We start from the raw sequence: 13,527 nt of genomic DNA, 5'->3' as shown, positions 1-13,527 counted from the left end.
TGGGTCGGAGAAGGTGGAGGCGTGAGTTGCAGAGAAGCCATGCTTGCCAGCTTGCTTGCTTGGTTGATTGCTTGCTGAGGACTGGAGCAGAGGGTCTCTATTTATCCCCGGAGATGAGAGGGGGCGGGGTGGGTGTGTCTAGGGGAAGAGGGCCTTTCTAACTACAATCAACTCCTTATAATCCTGGCTCATTCGAAATAACTGCGCAATCGAGGTTCCCCATTCATCAAATATTTTCAGCCACTCTCTGCAGGATACATTCATAATTTGCTGGAAAACACCACACTCGGTGCTGAAGCGGGCTACGAGCAGCCGACAGTCGGCGCCTCCGGGAGCGTGTATGCTCACTCTGTAGTACCAACGGTCGCTGACGGAGCCGCTGGTTTTCCAAACAAACGTTAGTATTTTCGGGTCGGGGTCCTCCATGTCGAACACTCCCATAGCGTCGCTCAGACTCTGCTCCTCGATATCACTAGCTTAAGCTCACCCTTGAGAGATGCAGGAAGCGCTCTCTGCACTTTGCACAACCGCAACTTTGTTTTCTTAGGAGCTCCGCACTGGTACTGCTTCTCCACCGCAACCGCCAACGTTCACGCTGCTGATGATGCTGTCAGAATCGTCTACCGCTTGGGAATCGGCCATTATCCTGTTTTTTTCCCACACACAGTCTCTGATCACTACAAAATCCCTCACAGCAACGTCTTTATAAAGCCACACGCTTGAGGAGGCGACTGGTAGCAGACGTGTCACATAACAGCCATGTTCTGATGATCACAACGCCCTTTAACACGGAAGATGAAAGATCAGCGGACCTCTGACTCTCAGGGTCAAGGAACACATACACTAACTTTCGGGGTCAAAGAACAGAAAGACTTTGACATTGCAAGTTTAAGGGTGAAAAGATCAAGTGACCTTTGACCTAGAGCTGTCAAAATCTGAGTTGATGGAAGGTTGTCCATTCTACTCTCTCATGACTTAGGTGAACTTGTGTGGAAGTTGAGTCATGTCAACTTTTTCAGTCTGGTGTCCTTCTTGGGGGAGGGTTCATCACACCTACTCACTTTTGTGTCTTTAGTTCACATAACGAGCCAGTTCTTTGCAAGTGTGAAGTAAAGCCAAACTGGGACTGAGGAAGCTTTTGGTCATTGTCAGTTGTCATTTATTCCTGACTGGTCGAAAAAAATTGCCAGTATTTTTAGTGCTAATCATTACAATACAGTAATACATAGTATAATTACAACAAACAAAACATCCATGTGGATCTTGACTGAATGTTTGACTAAAGGGCATTTTATTCAAAACTGCTGTAATTTTCTGCTTACTTAGACATAAATAACTTTAAGTTAACTACTTTACATTTAAGACACACATTGGGTTTGTGTACTCATTATTTATATATAGTTTTATATATACATACACAAACCTCATGCACTTCCAGTCTACCTGTGGGCCTGGATTACGCATCACTGCTCCACCTGGTGCATGAATGTGCAATTGCAGGTAATTTCTTAAAAAAGGTTTAGGGGGCGTTAACAAGGCAACTATGCATTAAGTACATCACAGTGGGGGGTCATGACTGGTGTAGGGGGGCTTTGTGGAATGCTAATGTCATGACAAGATCAGCGTAAAAATCAGTCAGGAACGAGGCAGCTCCATCTGTATGTCTCATTAGATGATTAAAGACTAATAATAAAGGTCGATTTTGTTTTATTATTTACAGACAAGAAATACTGGGATGATTATCAGTGTGACACAGAACGTCCATCTGTCTGTGTCAAGGAGTCCAGGTTCCTCGGCTAAAACAAAGACAAGTTTAAAAAAGCAGCCCATGACTGATGCATTTCTGTTTTTTTTCCCCTCTTTCCGTTTATTCTATTTCACGTGTAGCTCCAGAAATAAAAAGACATAAACGTAGGCGCTGCTTTGTTCCTGGTGGTTAAAAACCCCCAAATTAAAAGCTTAAATCACTGAAACATGAGTCTGTGAGTTTGTGAAAACATATAACCTACCTACTGTATAACCAACATATATCCTAACTATAACTCAGTCATAACCTATAATAAGACTAACAATTAAGCAAAAAAGAGAACAGAGCGACAAGCAGACCTTCGCTGGTGAAGCTTTAGTCTGCAAAGTGTTGCATTAAACTTTTTCTGATTATTTTTGCTTAGTTTGACTGCTTTACCATCCAGCAGCTGAATCATTGTCCTGTTAGGGTTTGACAGCTCATCATCCATCAGACAGAGCATTCACACTCACACCTGGAGGAGTTAGTGTCTCCAGTTACCTCAGCTGCACAGAAACGATGTCTGACACATCAACACTCAGCAGCCCAGTTCTGAGGAGCTATTGAGAAATGGTGTCTTATCAGTTGTGTTCACAAAGGTTCTGAAAACCAAATGATGAGTCACTGTTGATTCTGTAACACATGAAGATATATATTTAAATGCATAGATCCGTGCTTTTAATCAGACACATTGGGGCTGTTTATGTCACAACGCATGGACTGTTAGACAGCAGCGCCTACTGTACGTCTGCTGCGCTGGTGCAGTTAGGCTCACCTGCAGCTGGCAGTGTGTTTAAGCCACAGGCTGGCCAGCGCCAGTTGCTGGTGCGTCACCGTTGGATAGTGACTGGTTGTCAGCCGTGTGTCGTAAGTCTGCTGAAGCTCCCTGTCTCCTGAGAGGGTTTTTTGTTGAAACCCTTTTTGTAATGAATTCCCTTTGTTTTAAAAACACCCACGCCTCCCTGCGTCTCTGCATCTGGGCTCCAATCCGTTAGAGTGAGTGATTGTAACAGAATAATTAAGAAAGATAATGCATGCTTTCAACATGTTTTCTACTAAATGATGAAAGAAGGAGCTAACTGTAGAAACCTTTCAAACCCACAGTGGTGATAAGTCCCACGTCAAAAACAAATATGAGGGAATATGAACATGCCTTTTTGTAATAAATTCCTCTTGTTTTAAAAAGACCCACACCTCCCTGTGTCTCTGCATCTGGGCTTCAATCCGTTAGAGTGAGTGGTTGTAACAGAACTCACCAGTTCTGTTCCAGCCAGACGGAACTACGTTGAAGACGTCCAGTGTGATGCGTTTAATGAAGGTCTTGCTGATAACGTCAAGGATGCTCTGGTGGGGCCTAAGCTTCCGGGGAAGCTACGCAAGCTGACAAACTTGTCAAAGAGTCATGGCTCGGGTGTCGGAGCCTCCAGGAGGAGGAGCCCAGGATTCACAGAGGATCGGCACTGGTCCTCGCCGCGGTGCCGCATGGAGCGGTGACGTGGGGCGCAGCTCAAAACGGCGGCAGCACCAGAGTCACAGCAGCAGCGGGCGGGTCCAGAGCCTCCACCGGTGGACGGCGTCGAACCCATGGAGTTGGGACGACAGCGCATCAACCATTCCAGCACCAGCACCATTCAAGCACCATTGACCGATCATTAAGTCAGCAGGGTGTGTACTAAACAAAAAGCACCAGAAGGTAATAAAAATGCATAAAGTAAGAATAAGAAAATAAAGTACATTGACTAAACTAACAGACACTTTAAAAGGAAGAACATTTTATACATGGCAAAAACAGTGCAGTAAAAGTGTTAAGGTTGCTGCTGAGTTTCAGTCCAGCCTGGTGGACATGAATGAGTTCATCAACTCCTCCCAACCCACAACAGAAGCCTGGGAATAAAAAGCCTCCAATACATTAGTGATGATGGTGAGTTACAGCCTTGATGCAGAGTCATTTATGTAAACAAGGAACTGACCTGACCTCAGAAGTGACAGAGCGTAAAGGTGTTGCATAGAAGTAGAGGAGGAAGTTTTGCAATCAAGCATCAACATAAGTTTTTTCTGTTTGGTATAATTATACCGTGAGAAAACGCAAATATATGGCGTTCATCTGTGTCTGTAACTTTTACAACCACCTTTGTGGCACTGTAGGACATGCAGCAGTTCTTTTGTGATGGTTGGACCGGACAGGTTTTCCTCTCTCCATCTATAGTTCTGTGAAGGCCAAAAATCTTCCTACAGGCTTTATCTTTAGAGCACTAGGTCATAATGCTTCAAGAAGTACTTTTATATCTGCTTAACATGACCAAAGATGGCACATTATACCAGGAAAGAGTTCTACTGCCTGCAAAGGGCTTCTTTGATTCCGAACTAATCTCTGTACATTTGGTACAAAACAGTATAGTGTGTAGGGTGATCATTTAGATTTAGGTCTTAATAAAATATGACTGTGAATAAAATACTGACAATAAGTTAGCACTTAAAAAATGTCTGTGTCTTTTGTTCCTGTTTTATGGAGGATGAAAAGATAAGGAATAGAATAAAAGAGCATGTTCAAGCCTTCCCTGAGAAAGCTTCTCCTCCTCCTCATCACATCCGTCCTCTCATCAGGAGGTTGGAGGCTTTTAACACGAACTAAAACAAGTTACAACTGTTACATTTTACTAATCAGGGCTCAGTTGCTTGGTGGCTTAGTTGGTAGAGCGTTAGCTTGGGGAGCTGTAATGGAAAAATTGTACTTTAATGCTTCTTGTGTTCATTTCTGACTCCCTATAGCGACCATGCATTCTGTACTTGTTGATTAGATCCAGAACTGAACATTCTCAGACAGACAATCTATCTCCCTCTCAAGGTGACCGATTGTTCATGGCCTGAGTCTGCCTTTTAACCCTGGGCTCTGGCTCCTTTCTGTCTGATGCCTCACCAGACCCAAGGCTGTAGACCTTGTGTATTCCCTGTGTAATATGAAGATCTTCACCCACAGTGTGATAAGGAGATTCCACCAGGTCCAGGGAGAAAGGTTAAAAGGCAGAAACAACTTTAGGATCGTGGGCTCTTTGCATCACACCTTCGTGGTGTGTGCACTGATCTCCCCAGCTGGTTTTTGGTTTGTTGATGTGCACGATCAACATCCATGCTTTTTATTTGCTTTCCCCATTATCTTTATTTTCTTTATTATTTCAATAAATCGCACAAAAGGACAACTCTCTCATCTGCTTCTTTATGGAAAATTTCCACCACAGGAGCTGAAGGTTCAATCCCACCAAAGCACCCACTATGTTCTTGAGTAATACACTATAGCTACTAAATCAAAACAGTCATTTTTTGGACACTGTGTATTATGGCATATATTGTCTCTTTATCCTCAGGAACAAGTCATCTGGTCAAGAGGTCTTGCCCTCGTAGCTGGTCTGAAATCTATGGCCGCTGTTTTCGTTATTTTTCCAGTTGCATGACTTGGGCTGCAGCTGAAGTAAGACCTCATGTTTTCTTCTGTTAGTTGAATAACATCATGTTTTTACTCCGCTGCTGGATTTGTGTCTCTGCTGTAGAAACACTGTCAGTTCATTGGTGAAAACCTCACCTCTGTGCATAATTTTAATCAACACCAAGGAATTGAGGACCTGATATGGACCATTAATCTTCACTATTCAAAGGTTTGGATTGGAGGCACTGATGCACAGCACGTATTTTAGGAAATACAATAAAAAAACAATTCCTTTTATAACAAACTTGTAGAAACCTGCTTGATTTCATCCTGTAGGATGGTGTTTGGTTCTGGAGTGATGGTTCAACTTTCCAGTATACCAAATGGTGTCATGGGTATACAGACAATACTATATATCAGATTATGAATACTACAACTACTGAAATCCAACAAATGATTATACTGCTGTTAAATGTACATACCTTTGCTCCTGAGGTGAGCAACAACTCTTCTACAAGGTAGCCGTGTGTCCACAGCCTGCAGTGGCATCAGTTTGAGAAGCAACCTCCTTGCCTTTCGGTAGCTAGGATGCGTCAGCCTGTATAAAAAAATAAGAAAAAACAGTCACGTTTACAGCTACAGTAGCTGACTAGATAAGCAACACATATGAAAAGACAGCAACAACACACGTTAGACCTAGATGGAACTTGCCATAACCCAAATTCACAGGTCTACTTGGGCTACGACGTACACACGACAGGCTTGGTAGTAATTAGAAACACAGCTGACTCTCACAATTCACTAACGCTAGCCGCTAAAGCTGCGCTACCATCGCGCTAGCGGCTAACATGGAGCTAGCAGCTACAATGTGAGCTGAGTAAATAATCTCAGTACCATATATCACACGATTCGAACTGGACGAATGCTGGAGAGGCTTGGACTCATCCATATTGCGTGGCAACACCTTGAAACACTGTCTCTCTCTGTCGCTGTAGCTGTTAGATTAAACGGTTCTAGCAATTAGCATTCCTTACACAGGAGAGAAGCTACATAATAGACAGAGAAACTTCTGGAGTACATACATCAAATAAGTATCAAGCATGTACTTATGTTTGGGGAAGCAGCAAGTGGGCGCTTCTTCAACCTGAGTGACTTCTTCTTCTTTTGTCTTTTAAATGGCGAGTGGCAACCAACTGAAAGGTGCATTAGCGCCACCTCCTATGGTAGACTGCGCAGTGAGTGTCTTCTTCTTGTCTTCTGTGACTGGAGGGACTGAAATGTAATGTTGCAGGTACATTAAGGGGTCCAGGTTTGTCTGGGGGGGCGTGAAGCTGGCTCTGTGATTGGTCAGTGCAAATGCAGACGTACCGAGGCCGCCAAATTTGAAACAATGGTTCTTGAACCGGATTGGATAAACTTTAAAAAATGTGAAATAAGTAGGGGGCGTACTTCTAACACACCAGGAATGTCTTACTGTGACCCAGGGAGTCAAATAAACGTACCAGAATGTCCAAAAAGTGAATTTTGCATGTGCAGGCACCTTTACTACTACTACTACTACTACTACTACTACTACTACTACTAATACTACTAATAATAATAATAATAATAATAATAATAATAATAATAATAATAATAATAATAATAAGCTCCACCTTTTGCTAGACAGAACTACCAAAAGTCAAGTTATAAACATATCAGAATTTTCCAATTAATTGTCCCTGTATAAGCTGGGTATAATTTTTCAGGTTAAGAACTTCCTCACAGAAAGGAAATGGCCAATACATAAACCATTTAGACAACACATTTTAGTATTAACAGTCATTATTAGCATGTCAATGTGCAAGAACATTGTATAAACCTTAACTCTTGATACCCACAAATGTGTTTCAGACAGTTCATCGGGATGAATCCTGAGGGGGACACCAAGGCTACACAAGGCAAAATCCCATCTGAAAGAAGAAGAAAAAGATTACTTCAGTCAAACCTTGTGACTCCAGTCTACTAAAGAAACTAATAGACTTTGAATGGGACTTTATATACAGTAAGTCAAAGTTCCATACTCTGTTTCATGTTAGCCATGCAGTCAACTAAGTCCCCTTTGGATATTCATTCACTTTCACTTCTCGTATGTATTTACATGTTCACCTGGTCATTAACCAACTCATTCACAAGGCCTTACTTTGGTCTTTCACCTTAATTCTGTGGTGTCCTATCCTGCTCCTCAAAGGTCACTATCCTGCTTTTCAGACTCGTCCTTCTCTGATGACAAAAGTCATCGTTGACTCTGTAACACATGAAGACAAAGTAAAATGTTCTTAATCAGACACATTTCATCTGCAGCTACAGAAAATAAGCAATAAGCTGAAAATAAGCAATCTTGTTTAGTTCAGTGGGGTCTTTGTTGCCTTGTTCCTCATTTTTGATCACTTCCTGTTTATCCCTTTTTGCAGCAATTGTTTCACCTGTTCACTGTCTTTGTTGGTCATGTCCCTGTGTTGTTTCATGTCTCTTTGTAAGTGGAGGATGTGTGTGGCTTTGCTGTAACATGTTTAGTGTTCTTATTGTAATGTGTGTGTGTCTGCAGTACTGTTTGGTTTAGTTACTTTATGAACTCCTATGTGAATAAACAGTTTACAGTATGTTTTCCATTTTGTGTGTGTGGTCACTTGAGTTGTAACCCTGATAGTTTGTTAGTCCAGTTCTAAAGTTAGTGTAGTGTCCTTCATCTATCCATTTTCTAAATCGCTTACTCCCTAATGCAGGGTCACGGGGGTGCTGGAGCCTAACCCAGCTGGCTATGGGCGAGAGGCAGGGTCCACCCTGGACGGGTCGCCAGTCCATCACACAGAAAGGCACCACCGCCTCCGGGAATCGAACCCAGAACCTTCTTGCTGTGAGGCCACAGTGACCACCCACCGTGGCCCACCGCACCACCGTGCGCCCTAGTCCTGATAGTGTCATGTTCTTGAAGTCACATCCTGTTTTATTGCATAGCAGTTCCAGTTTCCTGTCGCATCTCATTAGCTCCAGTCTTACTTCCGGTTCTCATTACTCACACCTGCCTAGAATCAGTAATCACTCACCTGCATACTTAACCACCACCAGTTCCCTTAGCCCGTTGTCAGATCGTTGTATGCCAGTCATCACTTTCCAGCGTTTCATCGTCCTGCCCGTTTGTTTCTTGATCCTGCTTCGTGTTCCTGACTCCCGATTCCTGTCTGCTCCTGAATGGTACTGTCACCTGGAAAGAACTTGTGATACCGACCTGATCGTCTGATCTCGAGATAGCCTGCTCCTTACCAGTACTGTAACCTTGCCAATCCTGTTGTCGAACCCTTGCCTGCCTTTGGACCTGATTCAGCCTACTCCCTCTGTACTGAAATCTGAGAATCATTGTGTATGACCTGGACCGACTGTTAAAGAGAACTGTATTAAACCCTTAAAATTCTAACATCTGTCTGACGTCTCGTGCTGTGCATGTGGGTCCGATCTCTGCCAAAACCTGACAGATAGGGAGCTTATGAAATCTGGCTTGAATGATGCCTGTCTGCTTCTGCTTCAATGAACGGTCCTCGTTAGTACTAGCAGCTAGTATGAATTTGTAACACAAACAGGTATATGTATGAGGTGTTAGTGTTTTCTTGGACACTGTATTAATAGGGTAAGAAATGAAGCGAAGTGATGCCAAGAAGATGTTGAATTGTCTCCTTGGTTTTGTGCTGTTAATATCAGAATGAAGGAATCCCTTTTGCTACTATATGCTGCATGTCCATAACACTGTCTAGCTTTGTGATAACAGTGGACCAAGAGACTGTGACCCTGTCTCCTTTTGGTTTACTTATACCTTTAGTTTTTTTCTAGTTTAGTTTCACATTTTCAGAGCTTCCCAAATCAAGAATCACAAGTGTCAACAATTTGTGTTAAACGATCAGAAAAAGGAGTAAACTTAAGACTCAACAGTTTGTTGGGTGCAGTTGGTGCTGACAAACATGAGAACACAACGTCTGTAAACCAAATGAAAGAGTCTAAACGAGCCACTTATCATGACATTAAACACAAGCAACGTGAAACACAGCTGTGCAATGCACTGAAATACAGGGATTCCACTAATAAAGTCTGAAAATGTTTGTCAAATTAATCTCAAGAGTCCAAACATCCCTGTAGAAGACCTGTGGACATTTATAATATTGTGGCCACCGCAGGGTCAAGGGCCACAGTCAACACGCTAAACTAGCTAACTTCTGCAGTTAACTATGCTATTGCTATACACTGCACGACCCCAGGCAACTCACAGCAGCAATGAGAGGAAGAGCAATTGTCCTCTGCTGCCATCGGCATGATCACATGGTAGCAAATCGCCACTATTATTATTGCACACTGAACACAATGCCAAGCACAGATGTTATGATTCCTGGGGTCGTTTTTGTATTTCCGGTTTTATTTTGAAGGACTACCTGTTTCAGCCAGATCACAACTGTTTCCTATGTTATCTCCGGTTCACCATGCACACCTGTCCATAGTTAGTATCACCGCCAGTATTTAAGCACCACCTCAGCCAGCAGTCAAACGCCAGATTGTTGCGTGTTTACTCACCTCTTTCCAGCATTGCCGTGTTAGTTTACCTTGATCCTGACCTTGTTCCTGAACCTCGTTACTCCTGATTCCTGCCTGCTCCTTGTCTGTACCTCTGCTATGATAACCTGGTAACGCTGCCTTTTTACTGTCACTGAAGCTTCCTCGTGTATGAACCTGCCTGACCTGACCACGTTTGTATCAATAAAACCTGTCTCCAGCTAAACTACAATCTTGTCTGACGCTGTGCATGTGGGTCCGACATCTGCCTAAACCCGACAACAGAGGGTCACTCACCCACACACACTCTCCTCCCTCAGGGTGCAGCACACAAAAAAGCAAAGAACACACATGAGCAAAAGGCTAAGTTCACTTCAACACTTTACAACATTACTCACTCCTATCCTTAAATATAAAACTACAAACACAAGAACTTCCTCAGAGCGGGACCAACCTCCCGGACCGCTAAAATATTTTGTGTATCAAACTGAGCCTCCAGTAACCAGAGAATCACCTCTGGAAGCTAATGAAGGTGACCTGAGTCAGAACATGACACACAAACGTTTGCATAAATTCTAGAGTGTTTTTCAACCAGTGTCCCGTGGTACACTAGTGTGCTGTGGGAAACTATTTATTATTCAATTTCACCTAAACAAACACCTGTCAGCCCTCCACATCAGTAGATGGCAGCTGGAAGCGCATTGCTGTGTACATTAATTAAATGAAACAATAATCAGAACGCTGATAAAAAATAAATAAAAGGAAAAATGTGGCAAAAGGAAAAGAAACAGTCAAAGGTATAAGAACGAAAAACCAAAACATGCGATAGGTTTAGGGTGAGAAAAATTAGACGCGGAACAAGACAAACCTCAACAGTGTAACATAATTACCAGGGGTAACTTCCATGTAACAGTAACAATGAACTGACAGCCAGTGAATACAAACAAGGTACGTAAATACCTAAACAGACAGGAAAAGCCCTAACATAACAAACCTAGATAGAATAACTGTCTCATGTCTTTCCCTTTGTTGGTTAATTGGAGTTATTTGATGTTTATGTAGAGGTGTTTCGAGTGCTTTCGTGGATGTTATGTTCAGTGTCTGTGTTTGTGGTCGGTTGGAGGACTTTTTTCCTGAGTCTAAGCTCAGCACTTATCTGTTAAGCTAAGTGAGAAGTTTTTTTTTCAGTTTGTATAATTATGAAGTGAAAAACTATATTGTGTTGTTCCTTGTCCTTTGCCACCACATCTGGTTCCTCTGCTGCTGCTGCTTCAGATGCTGTTCAGATGCTAATAATGACATTTATCTAGTCTTTTGAGAAAAATCATAACTTACAGTTTAAACCCAGTTGATTCCACCAGGTGTACTTATTAGCCAGACACTCTAGCTACTTAAGCTGCTTCATGTGTGGCTGCTGGCCACCTCCTACTGAGGGTATTTAGGTTTGATTAGTGTTTAAATACTCCAGGTCCAGGTCTCAGGTCTATGTAGACTATACATAGACCTGAGACCTGGATCTGGACTACATTGTAGAGCATCACTGGGCCTCCACCAGACTAGAAGCTTTGCTGTGATGCCTTAATGTTCTCTAAACTTACTGCTCAGTTCTACTGTCTGCAAGGTGGTTCCTTTGCTTTGTTCCTGTAAACTATTTAACGCAAATTTTGTAGAAAACTTGCTTCCAGTAATTTAGGTTGAAGTCATTAAAGACTATTTTAGTTGGCACCAAAAATGCTTCCAACCCCGTGGTGTCTGTGGTTCCTGTTTCATAAGGGATAAAAGATAAGGAACAGAATAAAAGAGCAGGTAGTTGTTGGAGCGTTCGCTGAGAGAGAAGAGAAGCTGCAGCAGGTTTGCTTCTCCTCCTCCTCATCACGTCCGTCCTCTCATCAGGAGGTTGGAGGCTTTTAACACGTCTCTCTTTGTAGCAGGTCATCGTCTCTAACGTCTCCATCATGAAGCTCCTGATGCTGTGTGCACTTCTCTGCGTCGTGGCTTTGACCAGAGCTGAAGGTGAGTTGCTGACTTTAAACATGTTAAAATGCTGTTAAAATGCATCAGTGTGATGAAACTAAACCTTTAATTCATTCTAATCTTTCAGAAAAAACAACCTGAAGGTGAGAACATCATCATTCTCACCATCAGGTTGTGGTGTCAATGGATGTGGCCATGGATGGACATCTGGCGTCTCTGAGAAACAAGGAGGTGTACTTTTGGCTCCAGCACTTGATAACTACAGTACTGAAACTCACACATCTCCAAAAACATAGATCAGAGGCTCCAGCTGTACAACGTATCAAATCACATCGTCTGATCCTTAATGACTTAATAAAAACCTTCTCAAAAAATGGCTTGAATGTAATAACTAATAACTTCATTATTAGTCCTTATTATTATTATTCAAATATTTTGTTATTTACAGTGTAGTGTATGTATGTATCATATCATATATTATTTGTAGTATATTTATGTATCATATCATATAGTATTATATAGGTAGTGAACAATATGTTCTGGTCAGGTTAAGGTGCAGTGACTGTTCCTCAACCCTTGCAGTTTGGCAGGGTCGTTGTCTGGGGAGCATCTGGGATAGACTCCAGGAAACAGACATTTACATTTACTTTTAGCAGTAAAGGTGATCATTGCTTATGAGAGAAGTACAGAGAGTAGATGGGTTTGTGTGGGGTGGGGTAAAAGAGTTTGCGTAAACTGGGTTCGCAGAATCTGTGTTCGCAGAATATGTTGTTAACAATGTTTATCCGAGCTGTTCCTAAGGAAATATTCAAAATGTCACGCCGACCTGGGAAAGGAACTGGGAGGTTGATGGTGGGCCAGATGCAGCTGGAGCTGGACAGATAACACGGCCCAGCGCCAGGACTTTCCAAGTAGCCGAGAAAAACATCTACACGTCCTTATTTGGACATGTAGAAAGACTTTAGGTGGTGGTTAAAAGCAGGCCTTCACAGGCTGGGGTTTTCAGAGCGCTTCGCAGAGGGTCCGCTGGTAGCACACAGCGGACCTTTTCCGACCTCTCGGTTCTCTCTGCAGAGGAACAAGCAGGTGAATTCGGTCTCTGCCTCTCTTGTTATTACTCTTTTGTAATCATTATATGATTGTTTTAATTTGTCATGTATAATAAATTTGTATGCTATTGATTTAAACTTCAAAGTTGAGTTCTTATGAAATCTCTGTCGTGGTTGAAGAAAAGAGAAAATACACGACAACAGACAAAAAATGCTGGGATTTGAATGTGACAGACAACGTTCATCTGTGTGCGTCAAAGAGTCAAAGTTCCTCATCTGAAACAAAGATGGGCTTTAAAAAGAAACAACTGATGCATCTCTAATCTAATCTTCCTTTGTTGGCTTATTGTATTTCACATGTAGCTTCAGGAATAAACACATGAACATAAGAGCTTCCCACCTACCTATAACCTACACATAACTTATAATAAAGACAAATGATGTCCAGCAGTGGCCAAGCCATAATGGCACCTTTAGTGCCCAGGAACAAATATAGAGTTGAAGAAGATGCCTCCAGGCAGCGTGAGCAGGAGCTCGGCTGGACATGAATGCTGAGCTGGAACCAGAGCTGGAGCTGGACATGAAAACTAGGGCAGGCCTTATATGATGAGCTGGAGCGAGGGGCTTACATGCATGACTGTAACGTGCTCAACTGGAACTAGGGCGGGGACTGAACACTCGGCTGGAACTGTTACGAACTCGCCCCGTCGGTTTCCGAACCG

At 42.6% G+C, this 13,527-nt stretch overlaps 1 protein-coding gene across 1 annotated transcript; it reads left to right on the top strand.

The window, feature by feature from the left end:
* Positions 1–4,506: 4,506 nt before the first annotated feature.
* LOC129603107 (galactose-specific lectin nattectin-like) lies at positions 4,507–7,215 on the top strand. Its single transcript, XM_055502890.1, has 4 exons — positions 4,507–5,252; positions 5,332–5,466; positions 5,544–5,602; positions 7,101–7,215. Exons 1-4 carry the CDS (start codon positions 5,121–5,123, stop codon positions 7,213–7,215), a joined length of 441 nt encoding a protein of 146 aa, XP_055358865.1. The 5' UTR covers positions 4,507–5,120.
* Positions 7,216–13,527: the final 6,312 nt, after the last annotated feature.

The sequence above is a fragment of the Betta splendens genome, chromosome 2 (assembly GCF_900634795.4).
Source record: "Betta splendens chromosome 2, fBetSpl5.4, whole genome shotgun sequence".
In the NCBI taxonomy this organism is placed as follows: domain Eukaryota; kingdom Metazoa; phylum Chordata; class Actinopteri; order Anabantiformes; family Osphronemidae; genus Betta; species Betta splendens.
The sequence above is the reverse complement of the archived record's forward strand: the minus strand, read 5'-3'. Positions and strand labels throughout refer to the sequence as shown.

Coding starts and splice junctions, on each gene's coding strand:
- LOC129603107 (XM_055502890.1), top strand. CDS start 5,121: ATGGCATATATTGTCTCTTTATCCTCAGGAACAAGTCATCTGGTCAAG. Junction 5,253..5,331: donor TGACTTGGGCTGCAGCTGAA/GTAAGACCTCAT, acceptor TCTCTGCTGTAG/AAACACTGTCAGTTCATTGG. Junction 5,603..7,100: donor TATACCAAATGGTGTCATGG/GTATACAGACAA, acceptor AATGTGTTTCAG/ACAGTTCATCGGGATGAATC.